At 40.1% G+C, this 20,989-nt stretch overlaps 1 protein-coding gene and 2 pseudogenes across 1 annotated transcript; all 3 read right to left on the bottom strand.

Annotated features, from left to right (window-relative positions):
• Positions 1-1,673: 1,673 nt before the first annotated feature.
• RAB7A (RAB7A, member RAS oncogene family) lies at positions 1,674-20,512 on the bottom strand. The gene is made up of 5 exons (XM_039874613.1): positions 20,358-20,512; positions 18,603-18,729; positions 9,603-9,821; positions 7,878-8,006; positions 1,674-3,103 (listed from the first exon to the last, which is right to left on the bottom strand). Exons 1-5 carry the CDS (start codon positions 20,408-20,410, stop codon positions 3,008-3,010), a joined length of 624 nt encoding a protein of 207 aa, XP_039730547.1. The 5' UTR covers positions 20,411-20,512; the 3' UTR covers positions 1,674-3,007.
• Positions 11,914-12,570, bottom strand: LOC120612144 (60S ribosomal protein L15-like; annotated as a pseudogene).
• On the bottom strand, positions 14,357-14,906 carry LOC120612145 (ATP synthase subunit s, mitochondrial-like; annotated as a pseudogene).
• Positions 20,513-20,989: the final 477 nt, after the last annotated feature.

Raw genomic sequence — 20,989 nt, 5'->3', positions numbered from 1 at the left:
ATAGCTTGTTGGAGTAAACTGAGATGAAAGTAAGTATTGTATTTCACATTCTTACTGTCAGAGTGAGTCTGGATTAAACTACGGAGTACTACTGAAATGTATTTGTATTAGCCATTCCCAGACATTCTTCTCAAAAGTAACTTCTAATTGTTAGAGTAAACTGAGATGAAAGTAAACACAGCAAAACACATTTGTCTCAAATCATATTCTTACTGGGAGGGAGGGCAAATTTCAAATGAACATAAGGAGTATTACTGCAAATTTCAGAATCTTTACTGCTTGAAGCAAACTTGTCTCTCTCAAAAGCACATGCTTATGCTGAATCTAAGTAGGAATATGGAAAAAAGTACTGGATTAGTGCAGATTCAGTCTCAGCCATTACTTCTTTCTGTGGATAAACCAAATTTAGATGAACATGGTGTGTATGTGTACAATTTAGGTATACACAATGAAATTAAGGTCAGCCAGACAAAGGGCTGATGGGTTATTAGACTGATTAGTCCCAGGCTGGAGAGTAATGTTGTCAAAGTAGGGTCCCATGTTAACTTCAAAGTCAGGATTATGTTTAGGGTCAGATTTAAGTCATTTAAAGGAGACCAATTAGGATGATTGTGACAAGATGAGGGTGAAGATCAGAGTCAATGTCAGTTTAAGATCAAGTTTAAAATTAGGATGAGCTATGATTGGGATCAGGGCAACTTATACGGTTATATTCAAGCTTCTCTCTCAAGATAAAGCAAGTTAACGTCCAGATGATCATCAGTTTTAGGACGATGGTTGAGATCAGAGGTAAAGGTCCATTTTCATGTCACGGTCATGGTTAGGACTAGAGGAACATAATCAGAGAGAAACAGTAGCCTGGTTTGTAGAGATAAGCATCACACAAGGCTCATAAACCATGGCCCCAGTCAGTGTGTCCCAAGCTGGAAAGGATTCTGCTTCTCTAGAAGCCAAATACACCAATTAGGTCTAGCTCAGGGAGTGGGACCAGAGAGTTAGGCCATGCACCACTAGCCACAGTGGAGTTGTAGTCAGAAGCTTCTAAGAATGGTATTTTTAACGTGTTAAGTATGACTCAAGAGTAAGTACAAGGAAAGAAAGCAACTGATGATCCTTAGAAGTGGAAAGGTAAAAAAGTGTAGTAAAGTAGACTCCAAGAGCTAAGCCATCAGGGGACATCTGCAAAACCTATATCCACCTACTGACTGAAACACTATTTTATAAAATTAGTTCTAGGTGGCATCTATTAAGTTTCAGCTGGTGGGTTATATATGCTAAAATAGAGGGTCCCTGCTGCCAAATCTTCCTCTCCAGTGAAATCCAGAACTACGCCAATTAAAAAGCAACACAACACTAAGGCTGAGTTACACTCAGAGGCTGTGCATGGTCCATAGGTCACCAGTAGTTTGTGGCTGCTCCTCTAAGGGGACAGATAATGTGTTCTCCATTCAGAGTGCGCCCCTCTCCAACACTGTGACTAAGATAAAAAATAGAAACAAAGTAAGGACAGGTACTGCAGGACTGGACATGGGAAGGCCTTTCTGCCTCAAAGCACCAAACATGCGCAGTTATGGAGGGCTATTTTGCTTGATAAAGCATTGGTTATGATTAGCTAACATGGTGTCTACTGAGCCAAAGGTCTGGAAGAACAAAAAAAGACAGGGCAAAGGCAATGATCTTTGCTCTTGTTACATTTTATTGGCATCAGGTTCATCTCTTTACAGAAAGAACTTGGCCCACACCCTAGAATGTAGACCTTTGGGCAAGGGGGAAGTGCTCCATTAAACAAGCTAGAATGCAGGGGCAGACCCTAGGAAGGGGGAAGAACTGCCAGGATTCCACACCAAAGAAACAGGTTAATCAATAATGGGCAATACTGGGGAGGTGGGGAAAAGGAGAAAAAGGTTTGCTAACCTAAGGGATACCACAACCCTGAAAAGAGCGCCTTCTAGAACAAAGGTAAATCACTAGGACAGATTTGTTAGGATTTTCCTTTTCCTCTTATAAGTAGGATGCTGATCTAATAGGGGAGTTTCAAAGGGTGGAGCAAGAAAAAAAGGAAAAACAAGAATTTTAACAACAGCCATTTATCTACTGCATTCACCACTGTATTATGCAAATCAACCTTTTGGAAAATTTAGATACAGAAGGGAACTAGACAGTTTTCCCCCTGGAGAGATGAAAAGCTTTTTGGCTCTTAAGTCTTTGATAAAAGGTGTACATAATTCTTGTGTTTACTGTACAGAATACTGCCTCTAGCTGGATTTCTGAATTGAGTTGCTAACATTCTGCAATCCAGACAGTGTTCAACCCTCCATCTTACATGCCTGCATTACAGGACTTAAACACATAATCCAAGAATTTCTTACACTAATTTATACATTTTTAATTGGTTGCATATATTAACATGTACTATAAGATTCTTTTCTAAGAAGCATTACATAATAAATGGATACTGTAAAAAGATCTGATTAGTTAAAAGTAACAAGCATTAACAGATACATACAAAACTCAGCCTGAACAGACTGGGTGTGAGCCTGTAATGAAGCATGGGGCACCAGCCTTCCCAAGTGGTAGCCTTCACAAGAGGGGAATGGGGATGGGGTAAAAAGACCACAAGACCATTAAAAAAAATTAAGATAACCAATCCGACATAGATTAACTGTAAACAGTTCTCCCTCTCTGGTGGACAAAAAGAATTAGCTTCCGATGCCAACACCAGAACGATTTCTACAGCTGGCCTGTCATGCTGCTATACGAGGGCTGATGTGATAGGTGGGCAGACCCTGATAGAGCTCACAGGCCTGTGACTGCAGTCTGCCTGCTTGTATCAGATTTGTATGTGTGTTGTATGGAGGGGTGAGTGTGTCTGGTGGGGTTTCTTTTGGCAACTGCGTCTGAGAAATCACTTTATGCTTTGTTTAGAAGAGGAGAAGGGATTTATGTTGGAAGGCCTAAGTGTGTTCTTGGTTTGTGAAGGACTCTGTGCTCTGCTCTCATTGCCCATTCAGCAACTGCAGCTTTCTGCCGAGGCCTTGGCCCGGTCATTCTTGTCCAGTTTGATGGGTTCAGGAAATTCATTGTACAGCTCCACCTCTGTTTCCTGGGCAGGGAGAGAGAAAAAGGTTTGTTATTCAGGGCACGAGGGAATTCCTATGCTCAGGTCTGACCCTTAGTGACACACTTTCACCCGGGCATAGTGGGTAGGGAGTGGGGACAGACCCTGTAGTAAACAGATGGCTCTGGCAGAAGGCCCTCAACCCTCAAAGGCTGAGCAAGAGGAAGACAGGTTTTGTGATAATTCCAGGACAATGTGAAGAGAGAAATTCAGCAGGAACAGCAGCATTTGACAGTGAGTAGTCAGAACAGAAGCTGACTCATTCTCTACATCAGATCACAAGCTGGTGGCTTGGGGACCACAGATAGCTCATGGATGCTTTTAGAACAGTCCATATAGTCAGTCACCAACACTTACAAAGAAGTCAGACTTTACATGGCCTGGATTCTTGGCAACTCTTAGTTAGCCTTTCCACAAGGCAAACAGTGAGCTGAAGCTGAGTGCTAGCAGGTTCTCAGTCCCAAAACAGCCCTCCAGTTCCCTCTTCGTCCCTCTTTTCTGGACTTGGGGTCTATTTTCTTTTTATTTCAAAAGTTTAGAAGAGTTTTCTCTCCAAATGGTGCATGCTTAGAAACCAGCTGTGGATGAATTTTATCACTATCTGTGGTGAGAGATCACAGGAGATGGACTGTGTTCAGTTTAGTGGGACTTTTGCTGAATTAACATTTTTCCAGCAAGGAACAGATTTCTACCTCCTGGTGTAGGGAAACAATTTGTCACTTAAACATTGAGTACCTATACACCAGGAACTGTTCTATGATTTGGAGATAAAGCAGGGAATGTTTCTATTCATTGAAAGTTCTCTTGGAACTTTAAAAATTATTCCATTCCCAACAGCTATAAAAGTAAAAACCTCTAGGAATACATATTTAAAAAACATTAGCTTCCCATTCTCATCTGACATTGGTAACACCTACTTCCTGTCTTAATAGATTTGCCTATTTTGAGCATATCTTATGATGAACATTTGGGTTGTTTCTACTTTTGGTTATTATGAATAATGCTGTTATGAACATTCGTGTACAAGTTTTTGTGTAATTTTTCTTAGGTATATACTTAGGAGTGGAACTGTTGGGTCATGGTAACACTTATGTTTAACTTTTTGAGGAACTGCCTGTTTTCCAAAGTGGCTGCACCATTTTGCACCATTCCAGCACTCAGGAATACATTTAATATGAAAGGCAAAGGATCTGAAAGATTATGACATCTTACTGAAGGATGTAACACAAGACCTATAATAATAGTTGTTATTAATAGGGACTAAATGTTTGTCCCTCCAAAATTCATATGTTGAAGTTCCAAATAGATTAAGAACATAATTAAGGTTAGAATGAGGTCATAAACGTGGGGCACTGACCTGACAGGATTTAGTGTGTCCTTATAATAAGATATACTGGGAGAGCTAGCTGTGTTCTCTCTGCCTCTCCTCCCTTCCCCCTACCCTCTGCCCGTTTGCACAGAGGAAAGGCCACGTAAAGACACAGGGAGAAGGCTGCAGTCTGCAAGTGAGGAAGAGAAACAATTTGGGGCACCATGATTATGGACTTCTAGCTAGCAGAACAGAGAGAAAATAAAATTCTGTTGTTTAAATCACCTAGTCTGTAGTATTTTGTTATGGCACCCACAAGATACTAATACAATAGCTATTCCAATCAGAATCTCAAAAAGATTTTATTTAGGGGGAGGGTAAGGAAGGAAAAAGGCAGAACTAACATAAAATTCTTAGTCTTGGTCTAAATGGAAACCCCACCAAAATACCCAATAAAAAAATATAAACAGGACTAGCGAAGGGAGACTTGCCTTATCAGGTTAGATCAGACTGGGGAGATCAGAAATAGATCCCCAATATACATGAACATCTAATATAACAAAGGTAATGTTTCAGCCTGCTAGGAGAAATGGTTTATTTAACAACTAGCTACTAATATTTGAAACTGGCTATTCACTCTGAAAGAAAAAGATGAGTTTCTATTTCCTGCCATAAGCGAAAATAAATTCCAGTAAAAGCAAAAATAATATGGGACTAAATCAAACTAAAAAGCTTCTGTGCAGCAAAAGAAACCATCAACAAGGCAAAGAGGGAACTGTCCAAATGGGAGAATATATTGGCAAATGCCTGTGGTAACACGGCTTAATATCCAAAATATATAAAGAACTCATAGAACTCAACAACAGAAAAACAATCCAATTAAAAAATGGGTAGAGGATCTGAACAGACATTTGTCCCAAGAAGACATACAAATGGCCAACAGACATATGAAAAGATAATCCACCTCACTAGCTATTAGGGAAATGAAATCAAAACTACAATAAGATACCATCTCACACCTGTCAGAATGTCTATCATCAACAGGGCAAGTAATAAGTGTTGGAGAGGTTGCGGAGAAAAAGGAATCCTCATACACTGCTGGTGGGAATATAAATTGGTACAACCACTATGGAAAAAGGCATGGAGATTCTTCAAAAAACTAAGAATTGAATTACCATATTATCCAGCAATCTCTCTTCTGAGTATTTACCCAAACAACCTTAAAACATTCATTCACAAAGATATATGCACCCCGATGTTCATAGCAACGTTATTCACGGTGGCCAGGACATGGAAACAACCTAAGTATCCACTGATAAATGACTGGATAAAGAAGCCGTGGTACATATATACCATGGAATATTACTCAGCCATAAGAAAAGATGAAATACCGCCATTTGCAACAACATTGATGGATCCTGAGATAATCATGCAAAGTAAAATACGTCAGATACAAAAACTGAAAACCATGACTTCTCTCATATGTAGGATATGAAACTGAAAGCAACAAACATGATAAACAGACTGACTCATGGACACGGACTGTGGATTAGTGGTTACCAGAGGAGAAGGGGGAGGCAGATAAGGATAAAAGGGGTCAAATATAAGGTGACGGAAGGAAATCTAAACTTGGAAGGTGAACGCACAATGCAATATATATACAACATATTGTTGAACTGCATGCTTGAAACATTTGATTTTATTAATCGATGTCACCCCAGTAATTTTTAATAAGAAAAAAGAAAAAAAAATTCCAGCTGAAATAGACAACACATAATCTAAACACAAGATACCCATAAATTTATCCAACCAAAAATACTTTTTTTCTATGGCCAAAAGAGGGCAGGGAAGTGGCGGAGAGAGGAGGCGGGGGGGAGACAGACAGACAGACAGACAGACACAGACACACACACACACAGAGTTGGAAAAATCACCTGCAATACAGGTGAAGCTGATTTCACTTTATAAAGAGCTCATGAGAAAGGACAGGTGCCCTGGCAAGTACTATATACTGGTTATCTGCAGCAGAGATGAGCCAAAGATTGGCAGAGTATCAGCAGAGTTACAGATGATGCCCACCACTTGCTGACAGGGAGGTTAAGAAAAAAGAAAACTTGCATTGCTAGTGGGAACTGAAATATTACTGCCCTTGGGGAAAGTGATGTGGTACTATTTCTTAAAAATACACATACCTTTCAATCTAACAATCTTACTCCTGGGAGGCTAAGCTTGTAGAAATAAAAGTATTATAATAAGCTTTAGAGACAGCAATATTTAGAGAGAGAAACGGTCAACAGGAAACTGGTGGAAAACAACTCCCCATACACAGATTTGCATGCAATTACATGAACATTAGGAAAAACACATTAGGTTATTAATCTAAGTGTGAGAGTGGGTTAAAGGCAGGGGAAAAGAGGAAGACAAAAAGGCCTTAAGTCTGTATCTTGGTCAGTTCCTTCCCACTCCATCAGTGATTCTCAGCGGGAACTCTCCTGGCATTTTGGGTGGACCAATTCTTCATTAGGTAGGGCTGTCCCCTTTCATTATGGAACACTTGTGCAGTCCCCAGTCCTTTCAACAACCCATTCCAAATATCTCCCTTTCCACAAGTCCAGATGAGATGTCCTGTTCTGCTGAGAACCATTACCTTCTATACACTGTTTCCTGGAGCTAACAGAACCCACCTGGCCCTTTATAATCACCATGAGCTCCCCCAAGTGTACTCTACATCCCCGATGATATGTACTTCACCTCTGACACAACCCCCATGCCCCTGCCCTTCATGTCTGACTACCACAGACAACTGACAATGCCTCATGACTTGCCTTAACTCACTGGTCCTAATAAAACTGCTCAATCAAAAAAGCCTTCAACTCCCACATGTCAACAAGTACCTTTTTTCTATGAACAAAGGTAAACAACACAAGAAAGAAAATACAGGAAAATTTTATTCAAGGAATATAATTCCTAGAGCTTCTGGTTAACCTTTCTGGTGATCATACATAACCATTTATAAGCCTGACAAAAGTCAGTCTCGTTTAATCTGCACAACCACCATGCAAAGCCGGTATTGTCATCTTACAAAGATAAAAAACTAGATAGGGTAGCTGAGCTGACATCTGAATTCAAGTCTATCCCCTCCATAAACAAGAGCAATCCAACGAGGGGCCTCCTAGTGGCCTGATCTCCTAATAGCATGCAAAGAGAATAAACATGCTCAAACAGGGAAGCCTCAGCTGAAGTCCTCACTGCTCCTGCAATGTTTAGGTTATTCACAAATGAGTGGAATTTCTAGAAGCTTTAGTATAATGTGTCATTCATTACCTTCCCAGATAAACACAAAGAAAAGAGCATCAGCTAGGAAAGAAGATTAAGAATAAGGAAGTCAGGCAGGGGCTGGCTGAGTCATGTTCAATCACCAGAGGGAGCCAGACAGCTGGGAAGACCCACCTGTTTAAGTGCATTCCGTGCAATCGTCTGGAAGGCCTGCTCCACGTTGATGGCCTCCTTGGCACTGGTCTCAAAGTAGGGAATGTTGTTTTTGCTGTAGCACCAGGCCTGTGCTCGCTTCGTGGCCACCTGAAAGAGGAAGCAGGGGGCATGTGTGCTCATAAGATAAGCAGCTAGCACTGACTCAATCCTTCCCAGAAAGATCATTGTCCCTAATTTGCAGGTAGCATGGGTGAGGAAGATTTCCTAAATGAGGGTGGGTGGGGAGTGGAGAGAGACTGGCAGACCTGCCAAAGGTTGCCCTGCTGGATACCCAAAGCCTGTTCTCTGTTTACATCCCATAGCTTTTAACCCTTAGCTATACATAAAAGCAGCTTGTGAAGGGAAAAAGAAGCCAACCCAGAAAGAAATGAATCTTCTCTCCTGTGATTTCAGAGGTCCCAGCACAGGAAATTGCCTGACAGCTTGGTCTTGAGGTTTACAGTCCCTTCCCTATTATTGCTAATGTTACCTCACCTGTGCCATATACCCAAGTGTCACAGAATTCTGCAGCTCTCAACGACACCCTCACCTTTCATATCCTAATTCCTTTCCCCATCCTAGCCCATTTTCAGGCATGAGAGAAGGACTAAGTCTCTTAGAAAAGGGAGAAAATGAGATCAATGGTCAGAAATAACCTAGCTATAATTAAGAAAGAGTATATGCTCCCAAGAGAAATGCTACTTATTTTACTCAAAGCTCAAAGCAATCTTCTGCACCCATGAAGATCCAGACAGGTCTCTGATGCATTGGGAGAGCACTAGAGAATGATAAAATCTAATTTCCTCCTTTCAAATGCAGAAAGGGAACTGAGGCCCAGAGGACAAAGGCAATGGCCCAAAAGTCACAGCCAGTTGGGGGTAACATGAGAATTTAAACCAGGTCTCCAGGGCCCAGCTCCTCAAAGGCAGCTAGCCTGAAGGTAGTTCGCACTCCCACATGCACCTTCTAGAGCCATTTCAGGCTTAGCACAGAACTTTTAGAATTCACATACACCTTAGATGCAAGTAAGTGTCTCTAATAGGAGAAGAAAATAACAATGAGACAACTAAAAAGCCACCATTTCCCAAGCTCCTCCTGGGTGCCAAGGCTTTCATTGTATACTGTTATCTGATCCAAGTATTCTTGTTATATGAGTGAAGATTCAGACTCTAAGAAATATTCCCAACATAAGAGCGCATGAACTAGGCTTTAAATTCAATTCTGCCTTTAAATCCAAAAGACCGAAATGCAGAATACCACACAGCCTCAAGTCAAATCATTTCACTGGGATGGACCAAGATGAGTGGCCAACCAGTACAGGTAGCTCCAGGATGGACTTGCTGCTTTGATGGCATGACTTCAAAGGGAATACCACTGAAGACTTCACTGTCCCTGTTTTGGGACAGGAGAAGCCAAAATGGCATATCTTAACCAGGTTATGGAGCAAGGCCCCATTCCAAGGGCTGGGCAGGTAACTCATTAGCTATGCCTTCCCCTTCTCCCACCACAGGGGACACAGATACGCTGGATATTGGTCCCTGAGGCATGTGGCTTTATACCAATCGAAGCTAAAAACAGTGCCTGTCATCCCAAATATAGCTGTCACTTTTAAAAGGTCCTTTCATGATTCAATAGCCAGAAATGACATGAAGACAGGTTCATAAGCTTCCATATTTTATGATTCCCACCAACTTTGGCACTTACTTGTCTGTTTTCGAGGTCAATCTTATTTCCCAACACTACAAAGGGAAAGTTTTCAGGATCCCGAGGGCTGGCCTGGATGAGAAACTCATCTCTCCAACTATCAAGGGTTTTGAATGTGTTCGGGGCAGTCACATCAAATACCAGAACACAGCAGTCTGCGCCTCTATAAAAGGCCACACCAAGAGACTGGAACCGTTCCTGTCCTGCCGTGTCCCAGATCTGTGAGAGACAAAACATTTATTCCTTGGGGTCAGAAGACCATGAATGGTGGGATGCTGAAGACAATGGGATGGATTAGGGGGCAACTCAGAGACAGGCAACTTCAGAATTCAGGAAACAGATTTCATCACCAGAGTATCTAAAACAACCCTGACAAATAGTGCATATGTGAATACATGTGTCTATGAAGAGTGACACTGAGTTTGAATTCTAGGGTGCTAGAAAATTTTTTTACCTTGGTCCAGGTGGGTTACATTGGTAGATATTTATGTAAAATTCACACTATAAACTTAACATTTATGTACTCTGGGAACTTTCTGGAGGTGATGAAATTATAGGTAGGTGATTTCTCACTGAACTATATAAATAAATCTATGCATTTTACTGTATATAGTTTACCTAAAAAAAAAAAATCAGTGTGTTTTATTTATATTATACCTCAATGAAAAAACAAAGGAAAAAATTGTGACAGAGAGATAAAGAAAAAGATGAAAACACATTCTAGAGCATAGATGAAAGTCAGCTCTTAACCAAAAGAACACCAGGTACTAGTGACCAACTCAAAGAACTTCACGTCATTTATTGCCATGATAGGTTCAAGAGCAAGAATGGATTTCCTCACTGGCATAAGTCCCTAATAGAACCACGCTGGTCAGCATGGAGAGATGACTAGTGCTCTGAGAAACCCACAGCCCCCAGCAAGCCACCATGTTTAAAAGAGTGCTTGGATCTGAAGCAGCATGCAGTTACTTCCAGCTGACATGGGTCTTCAACTGTTGGATCCACTGTCTGTTTGCAGGAAAAGTTTCAGAACAATATGAGAACTTGAACCATCCTCATAACCCAAATAAATTTCAACTTTATGTCCAAATGGCCAGTCAACTCGCTCAAAGGCCCAGGGTTCAGACCAAAATAAAGCATGGCCTGGGCCATTAGTTTTATATTCAGAACCAGATTTTGCAGGAGAGTCGAGCTCTTCTGTGAAGCCCTTCTCAGGCAGTCGGTCTATGCTGCTTGCTTGTGATCCAGAACACTTAGGGAACAGGCCACAGACTTCCAGTTCAGGTAGGAGAAGTCTCATTATACAAAATGTGTGTACAACGCTTGGTTAGAATAAGTAAATATGCACAAAGGCAAAAACGTGGAACAGGACAGTATTACGGAATCCGCATTTCTTTACTACTACCAAGAGAAACAAAGCTCATGGTGTTCTAAACTCAATACCTACCAAATGTCCTCCAAAGGAAGTCAAATGACTCTGTGGCAAAAAAGGAACAAAGCCAGAAGTTAAATACTACCTGGAAGGCTGGAAACAGCAGCATTAAAATTCTTTAAAGAAGCTTCAATAAAGCAATGCCACTACACAGATCAGCCAAGAATAGCCCAGGCCAAAGGCATGTTGAAAGGGGCTACTATGGTTACTAGTGTCAGTCCTGGGCAGACAGCTCACCTCAGCTTTCTGTTAAATAATAATTCCCAGAAGCCTAAGGGTTGCACCTATGAGGACAGCTCTGTGAAGCCCACCTAAGCCTTTTCCTCTGATGTACATGGCCCTCCACAATCAGTAATATATGACGATGCAGTTGACTAGACTCTTGGCCACACCTCTGGTAGCAGGGAGCCTGACCTTGGCAGCCCATTCCATTCCCAGACAACTCCAACTAATACATATACTACTTACTCTGGGAAGAACCTTTCCAAATTAGGACATGTCTTACTGGTCGTGGAGGTCAGCCCTGATTTTAGGAATGGAGTTAGGAGACTGTCATGAATGTCCTCGTGTAGCATACAAGTGCTCAAACCACTGGGTAGCCACTAAGACAGAGCCAGAAGGATGTGATGATGGCTTAGATATGAGGACGAAGTGCAATAAAGACAAATTCAAATCTAATTATTCTATCTGACTCTGAGCAGAGTAGGGGACTAAATGCTGCCTGTCCCCAATACGATAAGCAAAGTTCATACACTTACTCAAAACTGGATCTCTACTGACAGTAGATAACCAGTAGAGGGACTGCTGGTGATGTATATGCCTTTGTGTTTTTCTTTTTTTCTTTTGACTGTCCTAAACTTTTTATTACATAAGCATTTTACAAACACTTTATTAGCGACAATGGTGTAGCTGGAGAGTATTGCGCCTTCTCCAAGCTGCATGGCAAGAACCACCAATAGTATGGTGGAACTTGTGGCTCTTTCCGAGGCCACGGCTCTTGAGGCCTATAGACGTCAGCCTTGCATCTCCCTGTGTTTGTGGACTGGTCTGGTGATCCACTGGGTATCAGGATTCGTCTGATAGCTTTATAGAATGGATCGATGAGGATAATCTTAAAGAACTTATATGTGGAATCTTCACCAATCCAGTAAGAATTCAGGACTCATAGAGCCCCACAGTGGCGTCCAGCTCGCTCCTTGGCAATAGACTGAAGGCTTCGAGCAAACTTTAGCTGGTTAACACTGTGATGGACAGGCTTGCTGCAGGTTGCGCTCTTAGAAACTGGGCGTTTGCGGTCACCACAGCACACATGAAACCAATATATGACATAACCTTGCTTGGCCTTGTATCCCAGCCTGCCCGCTTTATTGGGCCGGGTGGGGCACGGGGCCCTGTGGAGCGCAGAGAGCTGGTGGTACTGCCAGCCGCACACTCTAAGAAGAAAGCGCATTACATTGGACTGCTTCTTCCTCCACAGCTCCTGGATGGACTTGTAAGCACCCATATTGGCTTACCTGATGGCTGTGGCTAGATGGAAAGGTGCTTTTCTATTTTTTTGTCCAACATTCTACACTAAATATGTTATCTCTTGTAGTGGAAAAGTGAGCCTTTTTTCATTAAAAGGGGATCAAGGTGAAGAGGAAATAAAGAACTTAGTCATACAATAAAGAAAGTAGAAAGAGAGAACTACTCTTGTAAAAAGAAAGTTGGAAAAATAAATTTAAATCTAGGCTTGGACAAATTTAAGAGAATATCTTTTATTAGAGATGTAACATCGATATTATGTAATCTGGATAAGCAAAAGCAAAATAAAACTTGACACCTTCCCAGAAACATCTTCAGTAGCTCATGTCTTATTCTAGGTAGCCACTGTAGGGTTTCTATGTAGGTGAAACCTTATACCACACACTCTCATATCATTCCTCCCTGCCCCACAAAACACAGCTCTCACTCCAGAAACAGCTCACATCTTTACTGATGCTCAATAATCTCAGCAAATAAAGACAGTAAACAACTTCATTCCTGTTTTTTATCAAAATATTGCTGCCAATTTTCCATAATTATAAGTAACTCAATAATAAACATTAATGAATATAGCCTTTTCTGTATTTCAGATTGCTTCCTTAGGATAGAATCCCAAAGGAACTATGTAAAAACTCTTGGATGGAACCAAATGGGTATTTGGAACTCAGATGCACAGAGAAGATAAAATACGGAATTAAAAAGTTGACAAGTTGGGGGGTTATTCTTATCAACTTTCCAAAATTAATTTAACTTCAAACTTAGAACATTTCTATGGCTGACTGTGATCTTTTAAAATTTTTTATATTTTAATTGAAATATTTTATTTTCTATACTCAAAATACACCCACTTCTCTGATGTAACGAATATTAACACTGCCATTTAAATGAAGTTAACCCTTCCTCGTAGCATTCCCTTTCCATCTTCCCCAAAAGTAAATAGCTCCTGAAGATTTATCTTACATATAAATAGTATGTACATGTTTTTGCAACTTACCTCCTTTCTTTTCCCAAAGTTAAAAACTATATGGTATTCTACTACCTTAATATACACTTTATTCCCTGGTTGTCTGAGTTATCTGCAGTTTTTTGTTATTTTAGCAGAAGGCTGCAATGAGCAGTCTTACTACATACACTTCTCTTCTTATGCTTAGAGTTAAGTTTCTCTAGGCTATATACCTGGACACAGAATTGTGAGACTGCACTTGCTCAAAAATGGAGAGCAAAATGATAAGTCTATAAAAAGGCTGCACTAATACATTTCCACCACCAGCTTGAGAATATTCTACTCTTTATACTTTAGCCAAAACTTGATTTTGTCTGCTCTTTTCCATACTTGTACATTCATAGTAACATGCTTCAGTAACTTAAAATATGTAATACATTACTGTTAAAATATAATGAAGAATATCTGTGTTGCACGTTTTAGTAACTTTAATGAGTCACATCTAAATATTTTCTACATGATGGACTTTCTGCTTCTAAAATGTCATGATGTGATATCCTTATAGCTCTACTGATGATTAAATATTTGTTGCTGCTTTGGATCAACAATTTCAAGTGATACTTTATACTGAAATAAGATACTGAATTTTATTTTACTTTAAGTCTAATTTTAGTTCTAGAGAAGACAGTGCTGTCTTAAAGGCTTGGACCAGGTTTCCTTTCTCTCTTATTTCAGGAAAATCACTGAACAACAAATATGTAAGATTTCTTAAGTAATACAAAAGCAATGATGCCTTGTCTGTGATATTCCCACGTGAAATTATTTCCAATAGGCTTTTCTGCAAATTTTCAAGTTTACCAAGTCTCTCCTAACAGTCCTTTTTTATTTATGATATTTGCATAGCATTATTTTTTCAACATGCTGTAGGTCCTCCATGTAATCAAATCTAATGCTCATGATGGAAGAGCTAGTGACATCAACCGCCTTAATCTTATATGTATCCAGAGAGCTAGTTGCGGAGTTGTTGTAGTCCTTCTGCTACCTCTCCTGGGCAAGGTAGCACACTATGGCCCCACAACACAGCAGCCCTTGGATGCTGCCCTGCCAGGGCTGACATCCCAGATGCATTTATAATCCACTTTCTTAAACATTATTTGATCAGCTACAGAAGTTTTCCAAGTCACATGACCATTGAGTTTCTTTAAGCCACACAATAGAAGAATTTTCCCAAACAGCATCATTTGATAAGGAGCAAGGGAGGAAAGGAGGAAGGGGGGAATCAAGCAAGAGTCCTCTGTGCCTAAGGAGGTATGAACCTGCCCCATTAGCCTTTTAAATTTGCAACTGCCTGAAGTCAAGCCACCAGACATTAAGGTTTCTTCTGAGAACTACCTGTTGACATCGTTATTCAATTATCCACTTAGGCAGTCTGTCAAATGGATACTACTATGCATTATCAACATTTTCTCCTGGTCTATGGTTTGTTTTCATTATTTGGGAATCTTGTTATTCATTCATGTTTAATGTGGTCTACTATCAATTTTTAACCTTTTATGATTTGTGCTTTCTCTATTTTAAAAGCTTAAGAATAAAAAAAAAAAAAATTCTCCCTATTTTCATTTTTAAAGTTTTCATTTTGTATTTTTGCTATTCAGGTCTTGAACCCTCTGGCTACTCCCCATCTCAATGCAATGCCAGTGGCCCAACCTTGTTTACTGTGTAATTTTTCCTCCTTTCCCTAGTCTTCTTCAAAATCAGCTTTCTATCCAGTGTCCACCTAGGTGTGCCCTGTTTCTGTGCTCTCTGTTCCCTTAATTTATTTCTGTGACAGTGTCATACCATTTAAATTAATATGGCTTCATAACAAGTTACCTTTAAATTTTTCATGAGTATTTGACTCTATCTAATGTTTAATATTAATTTCTAGCTTCTTCCAGAACAATATAAGAAGTTTAAAAAACCCACAACAGTCACTATTCTCCCCCTACACATGAAATTACACAGTTCCATTTCTGGCTTCCTTATTCTACTTTGGAAGTTACATGCTCTTAATATTAGAGTCATAATTCTAAAAACAGATATATGCATATCTCAGTTTATCTTATCTCAGACTTTTCCAAAGGAAATCACTCTCCTCTTGCCTAAAGTACATCCTTTAGAATTTTCGCCACTTGAACTTAAGTATGTATGCTTTCATTCTTGGAGGATATTTTAAGTAGGGACAGAATGCTATGCTCATAGTTTCTTTGATAACATATTCCAAGGCCTTCTGGCTGTCAACTTAACTGCTAACAGTCAACCTCACTGCTGCTCCATTCAAGGTCATCCTTTTTCCTCTGGCTCAAGATTTTTTGTTTTGTTTTGGAATTTCATTATGATTCAATGCAGATTTTAAAAAAATTTATCCTTCTTGGAATTTGGGCTTCCTGAATCTGTGCACTGGTGTCACATCAGTTTTGGGAAACTCTTGGCAAATATTATCTTTGATCTATTCTCTGTGTTGTTAGATTGACTAAAAATAGGTCTGACCTACTCACTGAATCCTGTTTTTACCTCTCATATTTCTCACCATTCTTCCTTTCAGCTTTCTTCTGGTTTATCTTATCTGTTGCTAAAAATATTCTCTGAATTTCCAATTTTTGGTTATTGAATTTCAATTTTAGAAGTTCTGTAATCTATACCACCTGTTTAGTTTCTTCTCTGCAGATATATGAGTGTCTTCTTTAAATATAATAAAAATTCTAAAATTACCATTTCCTCTGGTTCTTGCCTTATTTTCTTATTTGGATTATCTTTTATTGTATGCTGCTAAAAGCCCATGAAAAATATATGAGGATTCCTCAAGATCTAGGATGATGATGTCTTTGTCCAGAGGTGGGTTTTCATTTTCTTCTAGTCTTTAAAAAATTGGCTGCAAAAAGCACAAGAGCCAGCCTTTTGCTTCAACCTCTCAGGAACACATTCTCTTTCCCACTCATTCCAGATTCCAATCAGTGCGCTGTGGTTCTCCAGAAGGTGTTTACTCCAGAAGCGCAACACTCTGGGGTCGTACCTTAGCAGTGCATTTGGGGATCTAGTATAATGCCCCAACCCAGGAGGGGCTAGGCTCTGACTTCTGAATCAGCTCACTATCAAAACCACAGATTAGTTCTACAGGTCTGTTTCTCCTGGTACAGGAAGCAGCTTTCAGTCTGGTTCATACACAAATAAAATCTTCAGATGATACTTTACCCCAGCACCCTAAAGGTATTCCATTCCTTTCTGCATTTTGTTGCTGCTGAGAATTCATCCTTCTATTGTTCTGTTATAAGCAATCTGCCTTTTCTCTTTAGCTGCTCTTATGATTTTGCTTTTTGGTGTTCTGCAGTTTTGAGTTTTCTTCAAGATAGTTTGCTCACTTCTTATAGTTTACTGTTTTCTTCAGCTGTGTTTAATCTCGTTTCACTGTTCATTTAGTTTATTTCAATGACTATTTTTTCACTTCTTGAAGTTCTAAGTTTTCCATATCCTCATTTTTTATAGTATCCATTTTCCTTATGGTTTCTATTCCTTTTTCAAAAGTCTCTAGTCATTGTAAACATTTTTTGTGGTACGTTATTTCCTCATGTGGGTATGAGCTCCTCTTCTCTCGAGGGGTTATAAGTGTCCCCATAGAGTAGTCTTATCTTTTGTTTTTTTGCCAGGAGTGACAGGTATTTGTTAAATGCTTCCAAAGATTTGTGTGCAGAGTATAAACTCAGAATCCACACATGAGCATAGTGGGACTGAGATTCCCCAACAAAGGAGGCAAAGCTCCAAGCCCATACTTCACACACAAGCTTTGCCACTTCCTTTGGTTGAGGTATTTTGCCCTGCTTTCACATCTTTCCAAGGACCTAGACAAGTGTGTCCATGCACATGTGTTTAAGAGGATTCTCAGTTCTAAATCCTCTATATTTCTTGTCTCTGATGACTGCTAAAACTCTAGTCCCTGTTATAAATTTGCAAATCACCATGGCAGGAGCCCCTGAGCTTATCATTAGCTTTCAGTTCCTTCACTTTCCTGTAATCTGGAAATTTCCTTTTCTCAAGCTTGGCTTCTTAAAACTTTGGTTATATTTTAAACATCTCTGTGTGCATGTGTGGGGAAGGAAAGTAAGGAAGGGTGATCCACATTAGCTCTGTCCTGGATGTGTGAGTCAAGGAAGTGTCAAGAGTCCTTATCCTCTAGGAGCATGTCACAACTTGAGATCAACACATATAAAAACTTCCACCTGTAACTTGTATCAGACAGACATTTCACTGAGTCTAGTGCTTGCTCGTACTACAATGGGGTTAGAATTTTGTCTCTAGAGGCGTAGTCACCAGGGATGTCATTTTAATATGGAAAGGAACAGTTGCTATGGAGGTAGGTGTTTCAAAAGACAACACCTAGGCTAAAAGTTGGAGACTTCAGGATAGGTGTATATGCAACAAAAGGGCCTTACTGGAAGCAGTCACGTGCAAGCACAGGTTTGTAAGAGCAGCACATGATTTGGATGAACTGGCAGAAGTGAAGGATATTTTGTTAGCCAAAAGACTTTCAAAAAGCCATATAAAGGAATCTCTGTTTTATCCTAACTATTCAAAGGGAAGCACCTAAAAGATTAAGCTGATATATGGAAAAAATAGATTGGCTTAATAGAAATACAACTTTGGTGGCTACAGATAGGATAGATTATAAGAAGCCAGAAAAATAGGGAAACTACTTCAATGACTGCTGTAAGAACTTAGGAGAGAGAGACACAAAGATTTTTTTGGCCTAAAACACTAAACAAGGATATTAAGAAGGACAAGGTGGACATTTTGAAGACACCGGACAGGGGCCTATAGGTTAACAAATTTAGCAAACCACAAAAAAAAAAAAAAAAAACCCAAACAACAAAAAACAGAAAGTCCAGTTAAATTTTTAGTATGTCTCATGCTATATTTGGGAAATACTTGATGTCTTGTATTTTATCTGGCAACATGAATATAATAGTGGGATTTGAAGAACAGGGAAGGAAAATGCCTAGGCATGACAAAGGGTTAAGAATGAATGAGTGAACAAGGCCTGGCTGGTCAAGTTGAGATATGGGCTTACCTGCATTGTAACTAGTCTGTCATCCACCATCACCTCCTTTGTCAGAAAGTCTGCTCCTATTGTGGCTTTGTATTGATTACTGAATTTCTTGTTCACATACTGGTTCATGAGTGATGTCTTACCGACTCTGAAATTGGAGAAAAACCTTGAGTAAAAATCAACTAGGAAGGGAGGGAAAACTGATTCTGATATTTGCAGCTCTGAGGAATATGCCTGTTGCGAAGAACAAGGAACTGCCCTCATAACAGAGAGCAGCCAGCAATCTTCCCAGTACTGCTCATTTAAGGCTGTACTTTCTTCTGGGATAAAAATACAGGATACAGAAGTGGACCAGATGTTAAAAGCTGCTTGTAAGTTTTGGTACAGGAAACTCAGATGGTAGAACTCCCCCCTGCTCCGACCCTCCCTTCCAAAAGGATGCCAGCAAATACCCTACTTTTAAAGAAGTTTCAGCAATAAGACTGCTTTACTATTCCAGAAATATTACTGCTGTCTTGGGTGTCTCCCCATTTAGTGGTTAATATTTAGTCCAAGAAAGTAATAACAAGAGAAAGCCCTAGGCTTTGAGAGACATATATGCCAGTCAACCAACCTGCTGCTTTAAAGTTTCAAATCTGAAGCAGAAAAAGCACCAATATTCCACCAAATCAGATCTACCTCAAAGTATGCTCCTCCAGAGACATTTTTCATTCAGTAAGAAAATTCAGCAAGAGACAATGTGTGATTTTCCTGGTGATAAGGTTAGTTAGGGTAGGCTGAAAATAATGCAAAAGTCTTCTTCATGGCCAGTAAGGATCTAGTAATTCTTTTCAGACAAGTCTGGGTAACACGAGCCTAAAAGCAGCATATTTCAGTTCTGACAGCACACCAGAATCACCAGGAGAGTAGATGTGTGAGAGTGAGAGAGTGAGAGTGGAAGAGAGGGGTGGGGGAGAGAAGAGAAAGAGAGAAAGAAAGAAAAGAGAGAGAGAAGAGAGAGAAGAGCAAGAAGAGCGAGAACTTAAGTACTGCCAAGTCTGGGCAAATGCTAACTTTTAAAAGGCTCCTCAAGTGATTAAAATAACCAGCCAGGGTAGAAAAATCATTGCCTTTTTAAAGCAAGGGCAGGGAACTTGAGATTAAGAAGGCACACCTGAGTTTATTATTGTTGTTGTTCTACTTGTATTATTATTATTGTTATTGTTGTTGTTGTTTTAAATATATAGCTTCCAGTAAGGTCTAGGCTTTCATAGGTCAGTTCAGAAGCCAAGTCTTAAAAGTCTTCCACAGAATTTTAACAGCTTCTAAAGAGTTAGTTACTTGGTTTGTGGCAGATCTCAGATCAGAACCCAGTTCCCCAGTCCCAGGTTCTTTTGAATATAGGCCCAAATTAGGCATAGCAGTAGAAGGATACTACAGAGAGTACCCCAAACCCACACCTAGTAGGCACAATGTCAGTGGCAACAAATTTATATAAACAGGACTCCTTAGTCTAACCAGCTTGGAAAACAGGGATTCCATGAAACTATTATTAGTTGAGTTCCAATAGCCACGCTTTTCCCCAAATCATGCCAAAAATGAGAGGAAAAAAGTTACATAACAAGGAATAATTCAAATTTCTTCTACACCCCAAAGACAGGCAAAACAGCAGGGAAACTAATGTCACTGCCATTAGAGAAGGAAGTGGCAAATGTCAGCATGGAGGGCATGGGTTCCAAGGAGGTGAAGTTTAAATCTAAGCCAATTTGTTAGCTCACATCTATGAGAAACACTTACCCAGAATCTCCCAGGATGATAACCTTCAGCAACACTTTCTTCCTAGAGGTCATCCTTCAAACTAAAAGAAGAAAAGAGAAAGCACTGAGTGGGATGGGAACACCAAGGTGAACCACTTCTCTTAGAATAAACATCCGAGTGCCCCAAGAGCACTGTGTTCTGAGCCTTCCTGCTAGCTACTTCTCTACCACCTGGGGCTGTGATCGAGAGCAGTATCAGTCACCAGAACTCTGGACTCCAAAACAGCGTGGCAGGGCCATGCTGCCCCTGAGAGTAGTCTTGAGAGAATGAATTATCCCTCCTGGATGTGGGACCAGTTTGGGTTAATGCTTGAATTTACTCAGCTCAGTCCTGCTTCCTTCAGGTCTCTGCTCATGCCCATGGCTGGTCTATGAAAACACCATATTTCAGCTCCCCAGTATCTACCTTTAAAGCTTCCACTAGTGCTAGTTAGTTAGAAGGCAGTATGACAGCAAGTTGTACAAAGCTCATTTCCTTTAGTCTTCCATCATATATAGGTCTCCCCTCTCCGCCAACAAGCAATGAGATACAGGCATACCCTCAGAGATATTGCATGTCTGGTTCCAGACCACCACAATAAAGTGAATACCATAAGAAAGGGAGTCACATGA

This window comes from Pteropus medius, unplaced genomic scaffold, assembly GCF_902729225.1.
Source record: "Pteropus medius unplaced genomic scaffold, Ma_sr-lr_union100, whole genome shotgun sequence".
Taxonomy (NCBI): Eukaryota; Metazoa; Chordata; class Mammalia; order Chiroptera; family Pteropodidae; genus Pteropus; species Pteropus medius.
The sequence above is the reverse complement of the archived record's forward strand: the minus strand, read 5'-3'. Positions and strand labels throughout refer to the sequence as shown.

Bases quoted from the DNA above. Each gene is read 5' to 3' on its own strand.
- RAB7A (XM_039874613.1), bottom strand. From the start codon at position 20,410: ATGACCTCTAGGAAGAAAGTGTTGCTGAAGGTTATCATCCTGGGAGAT. The intron at 18,730-20,357 runs GTAAGTGTTTCT...CTCCAATTTCAG, and splicing joins ATCATCCTGGGAGATTCTGG to AGTCGGTAAGACATCACTCA. The intron at 3,104-7,877 runs GTGGGTCTTCCC...CTCCCTGCCCAG, and splicing joins CACGGAATGCACTTAAACAG to GAAACAGAGGTGGAGCTGTA.